Source organism: Felis catus, chromosome B4, assembly GCF_018350175.1.
Source record: "Felis catus isolate Fca126 chromosome B4, F.catus_Fca126_mat1.0, whole genome shotgun sequence".
NCBI classification, from domain to species: domain Eukaryota; kingdom Metazoa; phylum Chordata; class Mammalia; order Carnivora; family Felidae; genus Felis; species Felis catus.
Genome location: NC_058374.1, coordinates 95,159,296 through 95,176,587, shown reverse-complemented (window position 1 = coordinate 95,176,587; position 17,292 = coordinate 95,159,296). Strand labels below are relative to the sequence as shown.

Here is a 17,292-nt window from a genome sequence, read left to right as displayed (position 1 = left end):
ACCTGGGTGGCTCAGTTGGTTAAGTATCTGACTCTTGATTTCAGCTCAGGTCATCATCTCATGGTTTCTGAGTTCGAGTCCTGCATCGGGCTTTGTACTGACATTGTAAACGAACAAACAAACCAAAAAAAGTTCAGTACAAATTTCAAAATTATTTCCTAATGTCTGTATTTTCTATTAAGATTTTTGGTATTTCTCCAGGCATAGCCTGGATGTTTGTCAGTGTGTGGAGAGTGCAAAACTTGCAAGCCAAAGAGCATAGAACCTTTCATGGAATTCTAAGCTCAGAACTTTCTTAACAAAGAAGTTTTATTCAGAAAAAGAAGTGTATCTGACTAGTAGCTAAGTGGGTGTCTTTTTTTAAATGAAATGGTAAGTGTGAAAGTGGAGCAAAATGCCAATTTGTTTCATGGGCAGCAGATTCTCAGAGTCTTTAAGGAAAATGAATCTGTGTTACAGCAAACTAACATGTATTTGCACAAGTCTTTAAGCCATGTCATCTTTGCGGGTTTTTGCCTTGCAGATCCTTTACCTCCTGCTAAGTTTGAAGTCAATAAAGAGAAGACTACTTCAACCAGTCTGCATGTTTGGTGGACTCCTTCTTCTGGAAAAGTCACCCGCTATGAGTTGGAGTTATTTGACAATAGCCACAAGATACAGGAGACCCAAATTCAAGAAAGTACTTCCTGGAACGAACATACATTTTTTAACCTCACTGCTGGTAATAAATACAATATTGCCATCACAGCTGTTTCTGGAGAGAAACGTTCCCTTACAGTTTATACCAATGGATCAACAGGTAAGACCGTTTATAGATAGTCGAGTATTTAATACAGTAAATTGAAGAGATAAAAGTAAGAACGCCCCCAGACCAAAGACGATAGGTAGATAAGTAGACAGACAGACAGACAGACAAATGCTGTGCAGTACAGTGGGTAGACTAGACTGAAAATAAGGAGATGTGGCTGCACTGCTAGCTTGCTGGTTGATTCTGAACAAGTCCTGGAACTTCTCTGGGACTGGAATTTTCTCCAAACTTAAGTAGGCATTTCCTAATGGCCTTTCTAACTCAAATCTTAGGCAACAGCATTTTCTGCCTCAGGTTCTCAGTTTGTAATAAAACTTATTTTTTAAGTGTTTTCATCCTTTGTATATTCTTTTCAGAACATCAAGTCATGACGTTTCCTAAATATTCCAATGCCCGGAACGAGTTTTTACTTGCCCCCACATGTCCCGATGTCAATGACACACTCCACCTCCTTCCATGAAGTACCATCCTTCTCACCATGCCCTGTCCTCTCGTTTTCTCTCCTGCTTTCTTGCTGTATTTCTGTTTTTGGTCTTGCATAGTTCTTCCCTTTCGTTTCCCTTTGCTGCTATGCCATATCGTAGTTCATTGGCAAAAATGACCTTCATACCTGTTAAGTGGGTAAACTATGATGTGACTTTAGGCGCGGACTTTGAAAAGAGCATTAATCCAGGCTCCAGTGAAATTTCAAGAGTGCTGTTTTCATTACTTATTATACAAATTAGATGTACAGAGAAGCATACATAAATGTGTCATTTTGAATTAAATGTGTCTATGTCTTCTCTAAGGAAATTATCAATGACCCTTTGGCAATGCATTTTATGTCCCTAGTGCCATCTCCGGTGAAAGATATCAGTATTTCAGCCAAAACCAATTCTCTCTTGATTTCCTGGTCCCATGGCTCTGGGAATGTGGAAAGATACCAGCTGACGCTCATGGATAAAGAGACCCTAGTTCATGGCAGTGTTGTGGACAGACATGCTACTTCTCATACTTTCCACGGACTGACACCTGGCCACCTCTATAACCTGACCATTGTGACTGAGGCTGCAGGGCTGCAAAACTACAGATGGGCACTGGCCAGGACGAGTAAGTTCCACTAACCAGCTGAACAAGAATAAAGCTCAAATCAAGGAAATGTTTAATAACCAAGGATTATTAAATTATTTGAATAATGGCAATATGGGACAAATTGAAATTCTTATGTTGCAGAAGGCCCTTAAGATGTATCCACTTTTCTACTCAGAGAAAGGGAGATTCCCTTTTATTCTAAATTTTAGATGAGCTCTCGGCAACATTCCCAAGTACAGAGTTAACTGCTGATATAGTCTTAGCTTGTCTTTTTAGTATTCTGATCTCTTTGGTAAGGATTCCTACTTCCTTCTCGTAAATAAGCATCCTCTGCCCTGTGACATCACTCACAATGAGCCAAGATTACCTTTCTCAGTGCTATACAAAGACCTGCTCCTGTGAAACAGCCATTTCTTAAACCCAGTATCCAATAAAACATGCCCTGAGACCCAAGGCTACAGGAGCTATACTCACAGCCTAACATAGCCGGATAAACTAATCTGTGCTAAGTGGTTTTTTTTAATTTTTTAAATGTTTTATTTATTTTTGAGAGAAATAGAGACAGAGTGAGAGCAGGGAGGGGCAGAGAGAGAGGGAGACACAGAATCCGAAGCAGGCTCCAGGCTCTGAGCTGTCAACACAGAGCCCGACATGGGACTCAAACTCACAAACTGTGAGACCGTGACCTGAGCCGAAGTCAGACACTCAACCAACTGAGCCATCGAGGTGCCCCAATCTGTGCTAAGTTTTAATGAATATTTCATGTACACATTCATTCTATTCATTCATTTGTTCAGTATCTATCGAATGTAAACTATATGCTAGGCATTGTGGATATAATAGTGTCTAACAAGGCCAAAGTCTTTGCCCTTTGGAGCTTACATTCTAATGGATTCTAATGCTTCTGGTGGGTCTAATAAATTCCTTCTTTTGATAAGTTATTCCCTCTCTTGAGAAACTATCTACTTTTAAGAGAAACTTTTAAGTATGTAGTGACTTAGAAATTATTCTAATGGGGAGAGTTCTTGGAACTACAAGAGATTGGTGAGAAAGATATCTGAGGGCACCTGTACATTTACATACCCTTCATATCACACCTCAAAAGATGTATAAACATTCCCAACAAATATGTACCATATATCTTGGGCCAGCCTTGGCTGGCTCCGTTGGTGGAGCATGTAACTCTTGATCTCAGGGTTGTGAGGGTGAGCCCCACATTGGGTACGAGATTGCTTAAAAATAAAATCTTTAGGTGTGCCCAGGTGGCTCAGTCGGTTAGTTATCTGACTCTTGATTTTGGCTCAGGTCATGATCTCGTGGTTCATGAGTTCAAACCGAGCATCGGGCTCTGCGCCAACCATGCATGGCCTGCTTGGGATTCTCTGTCTCCCTCTCTCTGCCCCTCCCCTGCTTGCTCTCTGTCTCTTTCTCTCAAAATAAATAAACGTTAAAAAAATTTTTTAAATAAAATCTTTTTTTAAAAGTACCATATATCTTAAGAGTTATTAATGTATATCAAGAGAAAATTATACTTATCACTGGCTTATGCAAAATCAGTGTGATGTGCCCGTTTTTAAAATGAAACATTTTTGTTTTATTAGTGAAGCCCAAAATTATGACATAGCCAAGAGGTAGAAAAAGTATTCACCAAAGTGTTTCTCTTTTGTAATCATTTTCCTTTGATGAAATAATGACACAACTCTTGAGCTTTAACTTTATCATGATTTTATATGAAAGATAGCATATTTTTAGCACACAAAATTTTGTGATGGCTGATGAGTTCACCAATCTATTTATTATGTACTTGCTATTATTAAATACATAAATATGGGAAGAAATTAGGCAGATGACAGACTTCTTTGAGCATTCCAAGACATCATTTGCCAGTGAAGATCCCTAGGCTCAGTGAGATACACAGAGCTGTCCAGCGTTGCCCAGCTGACTAATGGCCACGTCTGAGCCAGAATCCAGGCTCCTGACTCCAATCTGTGCTCTTTCCAACAGCCAGACAGCCTTTCTTTGATTTTGCAGTATTATTTTTGCTAGTGAAATTGTTGTTTTCTTCTGAGCAGGGAGTGCGGCTTGCAGGGATTAAAGTACAGGTCAAAATTTGGCCATAAGACTGGTCCAGTATCCTGAGTTAAAGTGTCTTTTCCTTTCTTATTTAGCCCCCATGGAAGTCTCAAATCTGAAGGTGACAAATGATGGCACTTTGACCTCTCTAAAAGTCAAGTGGCAAAGACCTTCTGGAAATGTGGATTCCTACAACATTACCCTGTTTCACAAAGGGACTATCAAAGAATCCAGAACACTAGGACCCCGGGTTACTGAAACTCAATTCAAAGACTTGACCCCTGGAAGACTTTACCAAGTTACTATCAGCTGTGTCTCCGGTGAATTGTCTGCTCAGAAGATGGCAGTGGGCAGAACAGGTGAGTGTAGGGCTCCGAATATTCCTTGGTTGTCCAAATCATTGTCTGATCCATCTTAGATCCATTCATCAGGGCAAAATAAGTTCACGATTTGGGAAATATGGTCTACGTGACTGAGGGAGCCTACAGGCCAGGGCCCCATATATGGAGGAAAGCAGAGGGTTAACTGCATTCCTCTGAGTTATTTAAGCAAATGTGTTTGGAATAGTTCCTGAATGATGTGCCTAACTGGCTCTGCCCTGTGCTATTTCATGTCACAGCACTTAAGTAGCGTAGATGCATTAGCATTGATACTAATGAATAAGACGTTTCTGATTAACTCTTATAGTGAGGGCCAGTTAGCACTTAATCATGTTTTCCATAAATTATTTTACTAACTTATGCAACCAAACATTTATCCAGTGCCTCCTATGTGTAAATTTCTGTGCAGTGAGTTTGGGAAGTTGTTAAAATGTCAGGGTTCAGCAAACTACACCCTTTGGCCAAATATGGCCTGTGACCTATACTTGTATAGGTAGGTCTTGGCTTAGCCCCAAGCTAAGAGTGGTTTTTACATATTTAAAAGTTTTTTTTCTAAAGGAAAAAGAAAGACAAATATGAGACAGAGACCATACGCGGCCTGCAAATCCTGAAATATTTACTTTGCCAACCCTTGCTTTTAAGGAAGTTTCATTCTGATCAGACAAATATAGAATACACACACACACACAAATAAAAGAGTACATTTTAATAAGAGTAATTGCATTGATATTTCCATGCATCAGTCACTAACTAAACACTTTACACCGTTATTTCAAGTTCTCCCTACAAAACCATGAGAGAGGTTCTGTTACTATCATTTTACAGATAATTCAGACAGATGAATTGGTGGGGTCCAGACAGTAAATGGTGGGGTTAGAATTTCAACCGGAGTGTTTAAGTCAAGAGTCTGTTCTCTGTGCTGTTAGAGATTCCAACTAAGAGCCTTATGGTCAGAAAAACAAGAGAACAAAATTCTGTTCAGAAGAGCAGTAAAGACTTCTCAGAGGAAATGGTTTTTAACTGGGACCTAAAAAATGTGAAGAGGGAAAAGAGGAAAGGGCATTCGAGGTTGAAGGAATAACATAAGCAAAGGCAGGAAGGCAGAAGAGCCCAGGATACTAACAGGTCTCCAGAACATGCAATTGGAGGCCAGCATTTGGGAGAGTGGGGAAGCAGGGGGGGTGGCTCCAGGGAGTGGTCAGAGGTTATGGGGTCTGATCTTGGAAAGCTATGAATGCCACATCCAGGACTTGGTGTTTTATTCTGTAATTAATGGAGAGACCTTACATGTTTTTAGGCAAAGGAATAATTAGACCAGAGCTATATTGCAAGAAGATTAATCTTGTTTTTGGAAAAGAATGTTTCATGACCACAACATGCAGTGTCTCTACCAAAAGACACCAACCACATCCATCAATGTCAACATCATTAGAAGCAACATCAATATTGTCCCTAGGGCTGGCGTGCAATCAAGAAAACACAGCGCTCCTATATCTAGGTTATTAACAGTGTAACAGAAAATTGCATTACTGGTATATTACTAAGATGATTTTAGCGTTCATTTCTTGAGTGTCAAATGCCTCCAAAATTAGGAAAGAATACTCGCTTGCAATCCACAAACATTAGAAGGGGATAGAAATATTTTGAATTGCAGCAATCAGGTCTCTTATCTACTTTTTCCCATGAAAAGTGAATGAGTATCCTTACTTTTGGTTTTTAGAATCTCCTTTTTGACATCATTTCACCGTTTAGTTCCAGAGCAAGTTGGGAACCTGGAAGCAAACAGCAATGGTTCGATAAGGTCCCTACTAGTGAGCTGGTCGCCCCCTGCTGGAGACTGGGAGCAGTATCGTATCCTGCTCTTCAATGATTCTGTGGTGCTGCTCAACATCACGGTGGGAAAGGAGGAAACACACTATGTCATAGATGACTTGGGGCTCATACCAGGAAGACAGTATGAGGTAGAAGTCACTGTTGAGAGTGGAAATCTGAAGAATTCTAAGCGTTGCTATGGCAGGACAGGTAAGGAAATACCAACGTGGTAATGACTGTTGGAACCTTAACTTGGTCCCTCTCCCAAGTAACACAGATAGTGGTCAATATCATCCCTCCTCCGCCTCCCCGTGTTCCCTAAATTTGAGATATTATAGACTTATTATAGACTGAATTAGGTTTGGTAATGTTTAATTTTGTCAAATTAGAACATTAAAAATCGCTTCCAGTAGGAAGTCCATTATTCTATAAAAAGAAAGCCATTTTAAACACCAAAAGAATGGAAGAAAACAATCTGAGAATCCTTCCCACAAAAGAGGACAGCTGACAATTTTTCTACTTGACCTAATTTGCCTTGACCTAATGTTGACTAATTTCATGTATCAAGGAAAGGTTATTAACGTGAAGAGGGATATATTTGGATTTTAGGGTAGAGGAGAATGAAAATCCCGAGACATGGGTTTTGGTATTCTGACTGTCACCACTATACTGTAACACCTTGGGCAAGTCACAACCCCTCTGAGTGTGTTTCCTCAACTTTCAAATAAGAGAATTGCCCTTCCAAGCTTAACATTCCTATGATATGGAATGTCCATACTTGATATGAAATTTGAATATCTTCTCTCTTAGTCTTGCCTGATGATAAGTAAATAACTGCATTGATTCAATGTTCTTCTTGGAAGAATGTCAAAGAAAAGGACCAAGACACCTCCTTAGCTTGCCAGCGGGGTCTTCCAGTAATATCTTCATTTTCTAGATATTAATATCCCTTAAATAATGATCAAAGACCTATATAAGCTTAAACCAAGCTACTTTTAGCATTTCACAGAACAAGTGTCTATGTCCTCTCCGATATTGTACCTCATTCACCTAAAATAACTTGGAATACTGTGAAACAATAAGGCCTCTCAGCATACTGTCATAATTATCAGGAAAATTTTCTTAAACTGTACCTCTGGGTGAATAAGGTAAGTCAAAGTAGGCTTTGCTGTAACAACCCAATTCATTTCAGTGTATTAAAGAAGGAAGATACAGATTTAGGGACTCAATTAGAATGGAATTATAGAAAATTTCTTTGATGTAAAAATCAATATGGTTCTTCCATAATTTTGTTTCCCTGTTGTTTTGTGGGACCAGTACTTGATTCTTAACGATGTATCCTAGAAATTGTAATAATAAAACTTTTTAAAGAAATAGAAACAATTTCAATTCTTTGGATAATGGGAGCCCTTAATCAGGTACTATTATTACTCTTGCTTTCATGGGTACATCAATGGCCCCTTCTCAGAAATGAAGGGAAGAAGCACTTTGTCTTTCCGACCTAACGGAATAAAAAATACTCCTAACTTCACCTAAATACTCAAACACGGACCTTTCTCTGTGGGTTTGTGGATGACAAGATTGAATTAAATATTTTTGTATCATAGGGTTCATGTGAAGAAATAAATACTCAAGGTAATATGTGGTCAAAAATAAATGATCCAGAAAAGCACCTTCCAATAGTATTCTTTTGAATCCTCCTTTCTGGATACGTTATATAAACAAAGTTTGGAGTGCCTCCTGGCTCAGTGGGAAAAGCATGCAATTCTTAATCTCAGGGTTGTGAGTTTGACCCCACATTGGGTGTAGAGATTACTTAAAAATAAAATCTTAAACAACAACAACAAGAACAAGGATTAGCTTTTTTTTTTTCTTCTTTCCCTGAGAGCTCATACACATTCAGAAAAGAAATGCTGAACTGGAACACTCCTATAGTTGGAAGGGAACAGCTCTCTAGGAAATACTCTAGTGTTTCTTTTCTTCTTCCTCCTCTCCTCCTCCTTCTTCTTCTTCTTCTTCTTCTTCTTCTTCTTCTTCTTCTTCTTTTAATGTTTATTTTTGAGAGACAGAGAGTGAGCATTAGTGAGGGAGGGGCTGAGGGAGAGGGAGACAGAGAATCCAAATAAGGCTCCCAGTGCAAAGCCTGATGCAGGGCTCAAACCCACAAACTGTGAGATCGTGACCTGAGCTAAAGTCCAACGCTCAACTGACTGAGCCACCAGGCACCCCTCCTTCTAGTGTTTCAGAATCAAAACATTGACACAGTCTCCATTGCCTTTTCCTCAGCGCCCCTGGCTGTCCTCCAGCTTCGTGTCAAACACGCCAACGAAACCTCACTGGGTGTCATGTGGCAGACGCCCATAGCAGAATGGGAGAAATACATCATTTCACTAGCTGACAGAGACCTCTTACTCATCCACAAGTCACTCCCCAAAGATGCCAAAGAATTCACTTTTACTGACCTGGTGCCTGGACGAAAATACATAGCTACAGTCACCAGTATTAGTGGAGACTTAAAAAATTCATCTTCGACTAAAGGAAGAACAGGTAATATTCTCTATAAAAGTTTTACTGTGTGCTAAATTGTTTAACATGCAGTTTACAAGTGTTCATTAAGTGCCTATTATGTACTGGCCATTGTTTTATGCATTTTTTCTATTGTTTGTTTTTTATTATATTAATTTCAACTCTTAGTGTTCGTTTGTTTTACTTTGGGTTTATTTTGTTTGTTTATTTCTTTACATTTTTCTTAATGTTTATTTATTTTTGACAGACAATGAGAGACAGAGCATGAGCGGGGGAGGGACAGAGAGAGAGGGAGACACAGAATCCGAAGCAGGCTCCAGGCTCTGAGCTGTCAGCACAGAGCCCGACGCGGGGCTCGAACTCACAGACCGCGAGATCATGACCTGAGCCGAAGCCGGACACTCAACCGACTAAGCCACCCAGGCGCCCCGGGTTTATTTTGAAATTGAAACAGAACAGAAAACAACTCTTCCAAGGAGTTTTGCTGCAAAGGAGAGGCAGAGAAATAGGGCAGCATCAGAAAGAGGAAGTATGTTTGAAAGAAGGATTTTTTTTTTCAAGAATAGAAGAGATACCATGCTTTATGTAGACAGAAATGTTCTAGAAGAGAAAGGAGTGGTGATGATGTAAGGAAGGAGGAAGAATTGCTGCATTTATTATTTGAATAAGCAAGAGATACTGGGATTTAGAGCACAAGTAAAGGAATTGGTGTTAGAAAGGAACACGAAGGGGTGTCTGGGTGGTTGAGTCAGTTAAGCGTCCGACTTCAGCTCAGGTCATGATCTCGCTGTTTGTGGGTTTGAGCCCCATGTCGGGCTCTGTGTTGACAGCTCGGAGCCTGGAGCCTGCTTCTAAACAATTACCACTTACCTTCTCATCTTTCCTTCCTGTATGTCACAAGTTCTGTCTGGGCTTACTTTCCTTCATTTTGGAAAACGTTCTTCACATGTCCTTAGTTATAGTTTTAGGGACTAACTCTCCAAACTTTTGTTTTTCTGCATATGTCTTAACATAGCTCTCAATCTTGAAGATATTTTCCCTAGGTTGCAATTGTGTGTTGAAAGCTAGTTTCTCTCAGCATATTGAAGATATTATTGTAGTCTTTCTGGCATTTATCCTTGCTGTTGAAAAGTCAGGTGTCAGTCTAATTTTTTTTTTTCTCTCTCTCTCTGGGTAATCTATTTACTATGACTGCTTGTAAGATTTACTCTTTGCCTTTGGTGTTTTGTTGTTTACAGTAATAACCTAGATACAGACTACTATTTGTGTATCTTGCTTGAGATCATTATAATTTGTGTACTTGTAGGTTAGTATCTTTCCTCATGCCTGGAAATTCTCAGCCATTAACTCTCTGATACTGCCTCTGTTCTCCCTCTGGTATTCTAGAATATATATACATATGCACATGTATATGTATATATATATATTTTCATGTTTTCCATATACTTGCCCTCTTGGCTATAATCTGGATAATTTCCTCAGCCCTTTGTTTTTAGTTCATGAATTTTTTCTTTAGTTCTGTCTCATCTTTTTCAACTTTATCCACTGAATTTTAAATTTTAGTTGGTATGTTCTTCACTTTGAAATATTCTCTTTAGTTCTCTTTCCGTATCTTTTTTGTGCTCGTTTGCTCTTTTGTCATATTTCCATTATCCACATTTGTTGTTTTAAGTAAATAAACCATTTTTATTTTACTTTCTTCTATGTCTGATAATTATAATAGGTGAAATCTTAAGGGGTTCAATCCTGTTGTCTTTTTGGGTTTGCTGCCTTTTGCTCATGGTGCTTTACTTCCTTAAGTGTTTGTGAGTCCTTAAACTCATACACCTTGGAAACCTTGTGAGAATTCTTTGAGGCCTTGTTTGAAGATGGGTTTTAGAAAGAATTTTCTTTTCATTTGATCCTTTGAGGTGCACGGGTGGCTATCAACCCAGACCTATCTTAATTTGAATTTTCAACTTGAGGTTTTTCAAGCACCTGGTATTAATGAATCTGGGTTGCAAACTCACTGAAACCATCTTGAGGTTATGAATGCTCAGCAGAAATGGTTTTCTTCTCCATCCAGTGCCAAGGAGGCTGAGAGCAGAGAGGGAATATTTATTTCACTTACACTTAGAATGTAACCTTTCAGGACCCAGTGTTATGCAGGGTCACCTGTGAGATTCCCCAGTTTGGAAAAGTCCTACACTTTACCTCCTATCCTATAGATCTTGCAAATCTGTAAATCAAAGCTTCAATTTATGTTTGAAAAATGCCACCAAAATGAAAGTATGCTTCGGTGAACCAATTACCTTTCTATCACTTTTAGGTCTCTGAGAGTTCCTTACATTCTTGACAATGCACTCATACATTTATATATTTATATTTTATCCCACACACATAGTTGTATTTACTGGGGGGGATTTTCACAGTGCGTAGCCCACTATATTGCCAGAATTGGAAGTCCAAGGCATTTTGTGAATCTTAAGATCATTTCCATCATTCTCAACATTCACATTACTGGACCCTATGGTAAGTGTATTGTTTAACTTTGGAAGAAACTACCAAACTGTTTTCCAAAACAGTTGTAAAATTTTACATCCCCACCAACAATATGTGAGCTTTCCAGTTCTTCCATGATCTCAATAGCACTTGGTTTTGCAAGTTTTGTGTTTTTTTGGTTTTTTGGGGTTTTTTTAGCCATTCCAATAAGTGTGTAGAGGTATATCATGCAGTTTTAACTTGCCTTTCTCTAATGCCTAATGGTTTTGAGCATCTTTCCATATGCCTATTTACCATTCATGTATCTTCTTTGGGGAAGAACATGTTTTCAAATATTTGTCCATTTTTTGATGGGGTTGTTTTTTTTATCACTTAATTTTGAGAATTCTTTATATATTCAGATATTAGTCCTTTTGTCATAAATGTGTATTGAAGTGGTTTCTCTCAGTCTGTGGCTTGTCTTTTCATTAATGTATTAGTGTATTTTACAGAATGTAAGTTTTTAATTTTGGTATCCAATTTATCAGTTTTTTTATTTCATGGACCATACTTTTGGTGTCATGTTAAAAAATCCTTGCCTTGTACAGGGTCACAAAGATTTTCACCTAGAGTTTTTATAGTTTTACATTTTTAATTGAAGTGCATAATCCATCCTGAGTTTATTTTTATATGTGTGTGAGATCTGGGCCAAAGTTTTTGTCTCTGCATGTGGACATCTAATAATTCCAGTCCTATTTGTTGAAAAGACCCTTCTTCCTCCACTGAATTGCCCTCACATCTCTGTAAAAAAATCAATTGACTATATATGTGTTGGTCTATTTCTGGACTCTCAATTCTGTTGCATTGATCTATGTTTCTGTCTTTTTGCCAGTATCACACTGTCTTCATTACTGAAGCTTTCTAGTAAGTCTTGAAATCAGACGATGTTACTCCTCCAACTTTGTTCTTCTTTTTCAAAATTATTTGGCATATTAGTTCTTTGCTTTCCATATGAAATTTAAAATGAGAATTGAATCTTCCGACCCAACTACAATAATATTTTTTAATGAATATATTTGTATCTTAATCCAAGAGTTAACAAATTCTAAGAAGGGTTGTGCCACGATTCCAATCCTTTTGATTACCAAAATTCAGGGAAGAGGCAGAAAGAAAATCAAATACGTTGATCAAGAGTCAGCTTCAAGATCTGTGTAAGAGATTTTTTTAATGGGTAGGTTAGAAATCACAATAGTTGTTAATAGGAGAAGGGCACAGGCTCACAGGTTAGATAGATCAGGCTTTGGATTCCAGGATGACTATTCATCAGCACTGTGATAATAGGCTAAGTTACTTATATTTAATTGTCTTTGGTTTCCTCATCAGTAAAGAGAATCAAATGAAATCAAATGTAGAGTTTCGAATGAGTATCAAATAATATGATTTCTAAAAACTATAGAGTCCATAACTGGCACAAAGCAGGAACTAATAGTTCCCACTACTAGTTATGGTTATCATTGTTAATTACCATTATTATAAGATAATGTAATTTACACTATTGTAGCATTTTCACGTATAGTAATAATTGTCCTCTTGAGAATGCTCCAGTAAGGAATTAACCAGTTTTAAACTACAACCTAATCATCAGGTTGAAGGGATTTCCCACTACCACCCCATAACAACCATCAGCTCAGGTAGCCAATGTAGCACTCAGTTCTCATGAGGTAAGGACAGATGAAATCACATAAAGTAAGCAATATTCAAAAATAAAATTCTTTCATTACTGAACATGTAAAATCAGAACTACTTAATAGGTATGCTTCATCTCATCCTTGGATCTGAGGTAATTTTGATTTTCCATATAAACAGCTTCTGTATGGGAGTAGTTTGCCATATGCCACAGGAAATAGAGCTGAGAGTCTATAGCAAAAAAAAATGTAGATATATTTTTAGCATCTTCAAGACTGTCTCCATTTTTGACTCACTTTGTTACACTTCCTTAGGGTGATTAAATGTCATCTGTTTTGCTTTTTTTTTCTTCTTCTTCTTCTCTACTGTGCTTTAGTGCCTGCCCAAGTGACTGGCTTGTATGTGGCCAACCAAGGGACAACCAGCAGTCTGTTTACTAACTGGACCCAGGCACTGGGAGACATAGAGTTCTACCAAGTCTTACTGATCCATGAAAACGTGGTCATCAAAAACGAAAGTGTTTCCAGTGAGACCAGCAGATACAGCTTCCACTCCCTCAAATCAGGCAGTCTCTACTCTGTGGTTGTAACAACAGTAAGCGGAGGAATCTCATCCCGACAAGTGGTGGTGGAGGGAAGGACAGGTAAGAGGACCCCATGGCAACTCAAGAGTATATTCTAGGATTTTTTTAAACATCCTGAAAACAGATCCATTTTTGACTCTCCCAAAAGCCAAGTTTCAATACCAACCATCCAGAAGGTGGTTACTCTTCTAGGAGTAACTCTTACAACTCCTTAGTAACTCTTAGAACTCTTAGGAGTTACTCTTAGTAACTCATGTTACTCTTCTAGGAATGGAATTTGCAGGGTGGGTGAGGGTAAATGAGAATGAATTCTGAATTTTCTAAAATCTCCCATAAATGTGTCATAAAAACCTTTGCGGCAACATAATAGTCATTTCATGCCGAGGCTTATCCCCACATTCAGTTGATGATTTCCTTAATGTTCGTGGCCCAGTTAAGATGAAGACAAGTAATGAGACTTCTTTTAAAAAAATAAATTCCACTCCCTTTCATATTCTTTCAAGCCATAGAAAGGAAATGATCTCTAATGTCTGTGGTTCAAAGTTGAGTTAATAAAATTCCCAAATCACATATATTTTCATAAGCAGCAGTAAACAAGTGCTTAATACTATATTAATACTATTAATACTAAACAATGTTCCCTGACCTTGAAGAGATCACAGTCAAATAGGGCAAAGAGCTATGTGGTCATGTGCGTCAGACAGGGTTGGCACCAAAGAAGGAGATACAATTTTCTGCACAATACCAAGAAAGAATATAAATAGACAATATACAACTTATGTTCCCATTTCTTAGAAAGAAAAAAAATTAAATGCATTCAGTAGAAGCTTTGATAATTACTAATGAACTCAGAATCAGGTCAGTGACTTTACCTACTTAATTTTTTATGATCATAAGTTGGATTTCAGGCTGCTTCTTCTAGATCTCTGATGCCTACATCTGAGTATCAGCTGTAGGCATCATCGATAGGTCCCTTTTCTAAAAATCATGAATCTCATCTACTTAATGAACCCAAAGAACATTAACTTCATTAACTCTCCCAGAAAAGCAACTAAGTCATTGAAAAGGTATTTCCTCGTTTTGGAAGAAATTCACTGATACATACCGTTTTTCTCATTTTCTCCTTCTGTGGTAGCTGATGTTGTTACTACCCACGTCCTTCTTCCTGATACCTTCTTTCTCCTCTTTCAGTACTTCTTGGCGCCAACCATTGATGTAGCATAATTGGGGGTAGGGGACTGAAAAACTTAGCTTGGGAATCAGGAGGCCTAGAGTCTGGTTGTAGCTCTGCAATTAACTTATGTCTCAAAACCTCCATTTTATAATCCATCCCTAGTAATATACGCCAATTTACCCCTACTGGAGGAGGGAAGGAGAATTAAGAAAGCTGAGGTAAGGGTTGAGGAGAGGCTGCACCCATTTCCCAGTGAGTTGCAGTCATGTTAGTCAGATCAGACTGACTTATTTCCTGCTTACACAACTGTGCAATGTGGGGGTTCCTGATTAGATAGCTCTATTGGTTGGTTCTTTCCCAAGCAGTAGTTCAGGGACCCAGGCTCCTACCATCTGTGGCTCTTCCTTCCTCTAGGTCCTCAGAACTCTGTCCATTTCTCCAGAGAATAGAGGTTCCAGGCAGGGGAAGATGATCGGACCTGGAAGTAGATATGTCACTTCCCCCCACATTCCACTGGTGGGAACACAACTATATGGCTACATGTCATGCGGGGAAGGCCGGGACATATCTTCTAGTTCTGTGTCCAAGAGGAAAGAGAAGCACAACTAGTCAGATTCTGCCACATAAGTTAATTCCCATTTTAAAATACCTTAAGGGCTTTCTGACTTACTGTGATATACTAAAACAGTTTGGTGCCTTATACCACTTGGAATAAGTGAGGCCTATAGTTGTTTTTATGCCTAAATTTCAATTGTAGCAGAGATATCAGTATTTGACCCACTGTATTTAACAGAAGTATGCAAAACCAAGACAAAAAAATTCTGTGAAGAATGATCACAATGTTTTGAGGAAAGGGCAAAATGTGAATAAATATAAGCATGAATTATTTTATTCAAACACATTAAGAGTGCAGACATTATCATGGGAAAGGGGGAATATGGGATACCACTATAGAAACACAATGACTAGAGATTTTGAAATTTTCCTAGATTAGTAAATTTTGTATACAGTAGATTATAAAAAATTCAGTGGCTAAAGCCTGGATAGTCATTACCATCTACTCAAATTGCTGAAAGATCTGTCAGTGCTGAAATAATTGAAAGGTTTTGAAAGGTTTTCTCTTTCACTTATATTTCCACAGAGCTGAAACACATAAATAAGCCTTCAGCCTAGACAAGGTGGCAAAATATTTAAAATTCAGGGGTGCCTGAGTGGCTTAGTTAAGTGGCAGACCGTTGATTTCAGCTCAAGTCACGATCTCACAGTTCGTGAGATCGAGCCCCACGTTGGGCTCTGTGCTGACACTGCATGCAGCCTGCTTCTGATTCTTTCTCTCCCTCTCTTTCTGTCCCTCTCCTGCTCACACTTGCTGTCTCTCAAAATAACTAAATAAACTTAAAAAAAATCTTAAAAACAATATTTAAAATGCAAGATATCGGATATGCTTAACAAATCTAATTCTAACCTGAGAAAATGCTTTTTCTAAAGGAAAAACAAATTTCATATCTGTTTTTCATAAACATGAATTTATATTTTTGGCAAGACATCTGATAATTATATCTTTTCTAATAAAATCCCAGTACTTGCAAATATTTCTAGCAGTTTTAAAAAACAAGCATAATTCTTTTGAGAGCAACCAGGGGATGTACAGATTGTTACATTAAGGTTAAGAAAGAGGGGAAGGAAGGAGGGATGAAGGAAGGGAGGGAGGGAGGGAGGGAGGAAGACATCAGTATATAAATGTGGCTAAAAAGTTCAACTTTATGTACAGGAAATGTTCATATACATGGAACAGCATTAGCAAAGTTGTTCGATAATGGTGCTATGTATAATTTTTGGTGATGGGCAAGTGCTTGCACGTGTAAAGACAATTTTGGGGCTTAAGTCACAAAGTCAGAGCACATTAGATTAGAAGGATTCTCAGAGGTCATTTAGCTGGACCCTGTCCATTGTCCATGATGTACTGGTAGTGACAATTATACGAAAATGTTTAGCTAAAGTAGTGAACCAATGATGAAAACAGTAGTGCAGTTTGTATACACTACAGGATTTTATTCTGATATTCACTACTGGCAATACTATTTACTGTACACTTATTTCTGATACATGTACAATTACCACTCGATATCACAATGATTAATTTGCATACTGTGTCTAGCCAAGAAGCTCCTTGAAGGCATCCACATCTTTCCCATTTTTGTGTATGTGGCAAATAGTAGGTCCTCAATAAATGTTTGCAGCACTAACCCCAATTAAAATAAGCAAATGATGATGGCCGTTATCACCACAATAGCTTTTCTGCCCACAGGTGGGTCAACCTCCTGATTTGTTGCTTTCAGGATGCGCGTTTAGGTTTATTTCTTGCCACTAGAGGGCAGGAAATGCTTTATAAAGGGAAGATGCAACCCCTTTGGTCGTGTTAGTTATTAGACTCCCCAGGAATAAATAATTTCATCACAAGAAAATCAAAACTATCCCAAAGTCTAAGCTCTTTAGAAAAGTTATGGCCACCTTCACCTTTCCCTTCAAACATCTTTGCTTATTGATGGGTTTGGTTTGAGCTGATTGGATTCAGCAGTTTGGATTTTTAATGTTTTTTCCTTTTCCTACAGAGGGAACCTCCTGACATATTCACCTAAAAATGCCTCCACTTAAAATACCTTACAAACAACACCATAAAAATACAGTAGCGGCATCCATATATTTATAAGGCACCCAA

General features: G+C 38.3%; 1 protein-coding gene across 4 annotated transcripts in view; it reads left to right on the top strand.

Annotated features, from left to right (window-relative positions):
• Positions 1-17,292, top strand: part of PTPRB (protein tyrosine phosphatase receptor type B) — a 118,471-nt gene that overhangs the window by 42,738 nt on the left and 58,441 nt on the right. For all 4 annotated transcript variants that reach the window (XM_006933890.4, XM_003989041.5, XM_019835220.3 and 1 more), the window contains 6 exons: positions 524-799; positions 1,640-1,897; positions 4,048-4,311; positions 6,085-6,354; positions 8,431-8,691; positions 13,193-13,459. In XM_006933890.4, the coding sequence (XP_006933952.2) occupies positions 524-799; positions 1,640-1,897; positions 4,048-4,311; positions 6,085-6,354; positions 8,431-8,691; positions 13,193-13,459 (1,596 nt within the window). The remainder of the gene's footprint in view (positions 1-523; positions 800-1,639; positions 1,898-4,047; positions 4,312-6,084; positions 6,355-8,430; positions 8,692-13,192; positions 13,460-17,292) is intronic.